Source organism: Aythya marila (genome assembly GCF_965140915.1).
Source record: "Aythya marila genome assembly, chromosome: 3".
Classification (NCBI taxonomy): Eukaryota; Metazoa; Chordata; class Aves; order Anseriformes; family Anatidae; genus Aythya; species Aythya marila.
In genome coordinates this window covers 40941454-40948566 of record NC_139044.1, presented here as the reverse complement: position 1 = coordinate 40948566, position 7113 = coordinate 40941454, and the positions used below count along the sequence as shown (strand labels likewise).

Genomic DNA, 7113 nt, shown 5'->3' with positions numbered 1-7113 from the left:
CATTAGAGAAAGGGGAAAAAAGGGAAAAAAAATAACGATAGCCCGGCCGGCGGCCCCCCGGGGACTGCAGGTGGCACCGCCCCGACGGGCGGAGCGAGGCCGGGGGCGGCGCGCAGCGGCCGCGGAACAACGCGCAGCGGAGCGGAGTCTGAGCCTCAGGGGCTGAAGGCTGAGCCTCTGGGTCGATTTTTTTCTTTTTCTTTTTTTTTTCTTCTTTTTTTTTTTTTTTTTTTTTTTTTGGATTGTGTGTGTGTCCCCCCGATGTGTATTACCTAAATGGCCCGCTCCTTTCCCTTCTTGGAAATGATTTCCCGCTCCCATTGTGGCGAACTTTGCCTCGCCTGACTCTTTTACGGCTTTTCTCTTGCTGATGGACTTGCCTTTGTGGAAGTTTCTCGGGCTGATTGTATTTGTTAATTAGTTGCTAACAGCATCGTAATGTGGGCTTGATGGATAACCGTGTCATTAGCGCTCAGCCCTGCAATTCACATTTCCAGCGGGGCAGGGGCTACCCCCCGGCGAGGCCGTGATTTGTAGCTGCAGCCCCGGCCGTGTGCCGGGCCCTTTTGCTGCCGGAGGTGCCGGGAGGGAGCCGCGGTCCCTTTATTTTAAGGGGGGAAGAGATGGGAAACGCGCAGCCCCTGGTGCGGGGGGGCCCCGCGCAGCCAGGGCGGGGCGCAGCAGGAGCATCCCCCGCGTCCCGGCGCGATGCTCGGCGCCACGCCACGCGTGGGAAGGATCTGCAGCCCTCCAAAACTCCAACCCCGACCCCAGCACCAGCCCGAAAAGCGGGGCTGCGGCCGCGGCTCCCGTCGGGGGGGGGGACCCGCCCGCTCCGCCCCGCTCCGCCCCGCTCCCCCCGGCGGCCCGCCCCGCTCCTTCCCCGCCGGGGGGCTCGGCCGAGCCTGGGAGATGTAGTCCCGGCTCCCGGGCTAGCCGGAGGCCGGCGGGGCTTCTCCGGGGGACTACGATTCCCAGGCCCCCCTGCAGCTCGGCCGGGCGGCTGGAAGGGGCCGGGCTGTCAATCAGGGAGCGTCAGCGGGGGGAGCGAGCCGGGGATCCCCCCCGCCCCCCCGCCCTCCTTCGGTCCCGCTAATAATAAGTGCTTGGGAGGCTTAAAAGCAGGGAGGCAAGTGTCATGCGGGAGCGCCGTAAGGGGGTGAGGTCCGGCTGAGCGCCCCGGCAAAACCGGGGAGGGGGGAGGCGGAAAAAAAAAAAAATAATAATAATAATAACCCCGGAGCCGGTTCGCGGGGAAGGGGCGAAAGGAGAGAGACCCGAGAGGCTGGAGAAGCCGGCAGCGAGGTGGCGATGAGGCGCAGGAAGATCGCGGTGGCTGCCGGCTGCTGCCTCGCCTTCCTGCTGGGCACCCTGCTCAACGTGCTCTTCATCCCCGGCTCCGAGCACCCCCCCCCGCCGCCGCCGCCCCGCGACGGGGCGCCCCCTTCCCCGCCGAGCCCCCCCCCGGAGCCCCCGGAGGAGGAGGAGGAGGCCGCTGCCGCCGCTGCCCTGGCTCGGCAGCTTCGGGAGCGCTACGAGGAGGTGCTGCGCTACCGGCAGCACCGGGGGGCGGCGGCGGCGGGGGGGCGCCGGGCGCTGCGGCCCCGGGAGCGGCGCCTGATGGACCTGGCCCCGCCGCGCTCCTCGGCGGAGCAGCCGCGGCCGGGGGCGCCTCGGAGCCGGGCGGCGGCGGCGGGGCAGCCCCGGGGCCGAGCTTCGGGCGAGCTGTCGCTGGAGCCGCCGCTGTTGGGCTGTCGCGACATCCGCGACGTGAGCGGCGTGCAGTACCTTGGCTCCGGCTACACCAAGGCCGTGTACAAGGCGGTGCTCAACCGCTCGCTGGCCGTGGCGCTGAAGGCGGTGGATTTCGGCGGGCACGACGTCGCCCACTGCGTGCGGCAGTTCTCGGCGCTGGGGGACTGCTACCGTCTGGCCGCCTACAAGATCGTCAAGGAGATGATCCTGCTGCAGCGGCTGCGGCACGCCAACGTCCTGCAGGTAGGGCGCCCGCGGCCCCCCGCTCCTTCCCCGGCAGCCCCGGGGGCGACCGACCCCCGACAGGGCGCCCCCGAGCCGGGGCAAGGCGCAGGGACCGGCGCGGTCCCACCCCACCGACGGGTGTAGGGCCGACCCCACTGCCGGCTTTCCTCCCTCTCTCTCTTCCCCGTGAGTATCCTGTCCGGTGGGTGAGGGCTTAGGAAGGGGAGGTGGAAAAGCGCTGGCCAGACGTGGGAATAAAAGGGCGCCGGGGAGGCAAGCCCGCTGCCTCCGGGAGGGGGTACCCCGACGGCGCCCGGCCGGGACCTTGGGCTCCTGGCTGACACCGCTCCCCTTGCCCCAAACGCCGCGTAGTTGGGCTATTGGGCTTCGGCGTGGAGCTCCGCGGGTCCATTCGGATGGAAATGCTGCCATGGAAATTCCCCGTTGCGTTCCGCGTAGCGTGAAGGTTGCAGAAGGACAGAAAATGAGCGTTGTAACAGGCAGTCTTGCAGTAGGCGCTTTCTGAGCTGAATCGAGGACAGGAGTTTTGTGTTTCTTCTTCAGCAGCAGCAGGAGTACCAGCTCCCCCACGAGAACTTCAGATCCCAGCGATCAAAGCTCTCGAGTTTCACATACGGCTCAAAGAGAGGGGAGCCGTGATTTACCCACGACAAGAAAATAGATATTAGGCTTCCTTTCTTCCTTCCTTTTCCTTCCTTCCTTCCATTTCCATATGCTTTCTCCTGCGGTGCCAGCTCTAACCAGTGCATGAAGACAATAAATCCATATACAAAAAACTGCACTCCCAGTGAGGATGTGGCGTGCTCCTCTGTTGCCGTGATGAGTTTTGTCGGGTGCAGCCATCCTTATGGACTGAGTGGCAGGCGGTACGCCCCACCGTTGTAAAACCAAGGGGATTTTTCTCTTTGCTCAGCGCCAAGTGATTGGGGTCGAGCTGTGTGCACTTTGAAAGTTGCAGATCATTTGGGTGGGCACCCGTAGCCATGCTGAGTTTTTTTCCGTGTCCTCCTTGGGGGTAAATCACCGCTCTGGAGAAACTAATTTATAACTAGCTGCTGCTCCTCGCCCGAAGAACGGAAGGCGAGGTGCGGGGACCCGAAAAGGGGCGGCCGGGCCCTGCCGCAGGTGGGCTTGGAGCGGGGCTGCCGCAGGCGCCGGGGAGGAGAAGTGCGCCCAGGCTCTGTGCTGGGAAAACGCTCCAGCGGGCAGCAATCCCGCGTTGCTTCTTAATTAGGGCTTCATACTTACATGCCACCCCGTTTAAAAATAGATTATGCTTAAATCACAAACACGTTTTTTTCTCTTTCATTGTGATTTTGTCATGGCGTTTTCTTTTTCTGTCCCCCCCCTTCTCCCCCCGGCTACGGGGCGAGCGGGGAGCCCCCTAAATCACTGACCTTTCCCCTGGTCATATCTCGCTGTAGGGCAGCCCAAGGTTGCTGCGGTGTGAGTGGGAGTTGGCTGTTTGAGAAGGTGTTACCTTGGAAGGAGACTCTAAAACACTCAGGCGGGATCTGGGCACGGTTGGGGCAGCCTTCTGGGCCGGGAATAGGTCTCTGGTGTCATCCTGGAGAGGTAGAAGGGGGAAAAATGGGCACTGATGAGCAATGGGAAATCTCTTGATTATGGCTGTGTTAAAATCTGAAAGGCAACGGGAACTGCTGGCCTCAAGGCTGAAACCCTCCTTGTTTTCAGCTGGCCCAGGGCCCCGTTTGGGGTTAGAAATCACTGTCGGGGTCTGCGGCTGAGGGAGAAAAAATCGGTTCAGAAGCCCAAACCATCTCATCTCCTCTCTTCTGGCTTTTGACGGGGCAATCGCAGCCCAGGAGTTCACTGCCTTCATCCCCTACCCCTGCGAGCTGCCCCCGGTGGCTCCCCGCATCCCCAGGTACCAGCCAGATGTTCCCAATAGCCAGCCCTGTTTGGCTCGGCTTGGCTCGGGGCAGGAAGGGGACTGCTCCCTGCCCGCCTGCTGCCACCTGCTCAGGGGCCGCGGCTATTTGAGGGAATACGTCGGTGAGTTTCTCGTGCTGGAAGGGAAGTTTCATGTAGGTTCTGTCCGAGGAAAGGGGCTTTTCCTGTAAATCTCTGGCAGCTGACAGCCTGAAGTGTAGTTTGTAAGATAACAGACTTGTTCTTTACTGTCTCAGCAGTTCCCATTCTGGCCTGTCTCTTGTCAAAATCAGCTTTTTTTTTTTTTTTTTTTTTTTTTTTTTTTTTTTTTTTTTCCTTGAGCCATCCTTTTAAAACACTTGATTATTGTACGATATATGATAGAGGCGGGGGGGAAGAGCTCTTTCCAGAACGTACCACTGCCTCCAGACAACATGTTGACATATCCACCGTGCCCTCCGCCCGCGGATGGAGCCAGATGTGTCAGCCCCGGCAGATGTGGCAAATCATATCCATCCAAAGAAACTGGGAAAACCGGCGAGAGGGAGAGTGGTTTCGCACCGGGCAGTGCCGATGCAGGGGCAGCTTGCCTTCCTCTCTGCCCTTCCCCAAAATCCCTCTCCCCTCCCGCCGAAGCATCCGTGCCCCGCTGCAGCCGCTGGGAAGTGCAGGTGCAGGCTGCGGTGGAAATGCATTTGCTGGGGAGCGGGGAAGGGAGGGGAGTTCGTTAAGTTGATTTTTCTAACGAAGGGCATTGGGGGAGAGAGGGAAGCGGGTCACTGATTTATTGTACCAGAGGATTTAGCGGCCCGCTAATTGCTTTGCAGTCGCTCCGTGTCAAGCGCGGTGCCTGAGCTCTTCCTTTCCCCCCGTGCTGCGGTTTTCTTTTCTCGCAAAGTTCAAATGCTGCTGCCTGGAGCCCGGCTTTCCGTGCATTTAGTGCGAAAGATGATTTAGTGCGCTTTAATTCCTCCCTGCCCGTATTGGAGGAAGGCAAGAAAATCAAACCATTTGCAGTTAATTTCAAACAATGGGCGCGATTGTAAAGACACAAAGGCAATGTTTGATTTGCTGTAATAATGTAATTATAGCCCCGGAGTATCAGAATTAAGGGTGCTGCCATTCAAGGGCAGAAGCTGTTCTTTGGAGGAATTCTTTCCTCCTTTGCATCGCTGAAGCCGAAGAGCAGGGAAGGAAGGTTTGAAACTGCAGACGTTTGGAAAAGTGCAAGCTTATTTCTGACAGCTATTTATCAGCACTTCTCGCGTAGGCTCACAATGATTCATTTAAGAGGGAGCTACCACTTTCTTAAAAACAAACACAAAAGCTCAACGGAAAGTGCTGGCTTTGTCTAAAGACAATGGGAGAAAACAGCTGCTAACACATCCTGCAGTTTGCTGCCTGCGCAGACAGGGCCGTTTCGTTTGGCTTATTTAGCTCTCCTTTAAGGTTAACACGAGCAGTGAAATACTGAGATGGCATCAACGCCAAGGCACCAACCGGCTTCCGATGTCAAAGCAGTTTCTATATGAATTGATTCCGTTCAGACTAGTGTATTTGTTACTAATTGATTTTAAACGGCCCTGATTACAGAAAGAATATTTATCGCCCTAGAAAATTCACTGAATAAAATAGTACTAAAAATAACACGCCACTCGCTGTTGACAAGCTCAGTAGCACTCAGCAGACGGGCTAGCTGATCATATTTTTAAATACTTAATTTAAAATCTGATTTTCTTCTCCTTACAAGTGATAATTAACAAACTTTTTACCCTGATGCTTCCCTATACATATGCATAGTCAGTGGGATAGGGCACGGTCTTAGTTTTAGCATGAGAATTCAAGCGGTGAAGCTTTGTATAAAGTTTGCTTATTCCAGGTGGAAGTAGACAGTCTTTCCAAGTGTGAAGAAAGTCAATATACAATTAGTTTCCAGTGCAAACACATTTGCATAGGAAAGACTCTTGAAGGGTCTGGTCCTTCGTCGTCCTTCTTGCATGACTCCGTTGTTGTTTTCACAAAATGCAGGGGGAAAGGGACATCGAGCCATGAAGCCACGGTGAAAACAGCTGCTCAGGGACCTCTTCCCTGTCACCTGCGGGTGACCGCGTCCCCTTTGTGGTGCCAATGGTGCAGGAAGCCGGATGACAAACCTTGCTGCCATGGTGCAGGATGCCCAGCCACCGGCCTTTATTTGCAGCTGGCTGGACCTTAACCATGGGAGATCTGAGAATGGCTGGCCTGGCTGCTGCTACCAGGTGGTGGGTGACTGACTGGGGCTTTCTCAGTTTGGGGTGAGGCTGCAGAGTGTCTGAGTTGCTGGCAGCATACCTAACGGGAGCAAAACACCTAATGGGAATTAACCTTCCAGTCTGGGGCTGAGATATTTTTCCTCTAATGCTTTTGTAAAGCAGCTCCTTTGAGCTGCTTTTAGGACATACTGACTAAAGTGAGGCTCCTGCACACGATGGCAGACCAGCCTGATGCCACCCATTTAACTACACTAGAATCAGAGGATCTGCAGGCCCTGGGCAGGCCAAATCCTGGTGAGGTGGCTGGGAGGTTCCTACTGCTGCTCACCACCTCCTTCTCCTTGGAAAGCTGCTGCCACTGCTTCATTCCAACAGGGATGGAACTGCATTGTGCCCTGTCCTCTCCATGTCACTGCTTGCCATTTCCAAGGCGTGCCTGGCAGGAGACGAGGCCTCTAAGTCACTTGCACGTCTTTTGAAGTCGTTGTTGTTGGTCGATTTGGGATGTCAGCAGTGGACATTTGTATGGGTAGAGAGAGAAAAGCAGGCAGTGCCACCTACTGATGGCTCGGTGGAGACAGCTGGCTGCTGCTAACACATGTCCCCACAGCCCCAAGGAGCTCGGGGTGGAGTGGAGAAGGGCAGAGGGAGCAGACAGATGTGGTTTGGCGAGGAAAGAAGAATTACACAAAGTGCTTCTTTATTGCAAGACTGCTTCCCAAAAGGCCCAGATGTTATCCTGCACTTTTAAGAGTGAAGAAAGGATCTGTTAACAAGAACACCAGAGCTGCTGGAAGCACAGAGCCGATACAATTGCAGACCAACTCTAACCATTCATGTCACTGTAAGGCAAGCTGTACGTCTTGACACTCGAGTCGCCAAAACCCATCTTTTCCCATTGAATTGCATGGGGTGGCAGAGGGTGTTCAACTTGCAAAAGCTGTTGGCAGGAAGGGATTTCCATAAG

General features: G+C 56.7%; 1 protein-coding gene across 1 annotated transcript in view; it reads left to right on the top strand.

The window, feature by feature from the left end:
* The first annotated feature begins 961 nt into the window (after window positions 1-961).
* The window catches only part of PKDCC (protein kinase domain containing, cytoplasmic), a 33796-nt gene continuing 27644 nt past the window's right edge, over window positions 962-7113 (top strand). The window contains exon 1 of the mRNA XM_082758286.1: window positions 962-1998. Coding sequence (XP_082614412.1) covers window positions 1312-1998 — 687 coding nt within the window. The 5' untranslated portion in view covers window positions 962-1311. The remainder of the gene's footprint in view (window positions 1999-7113) is intronic.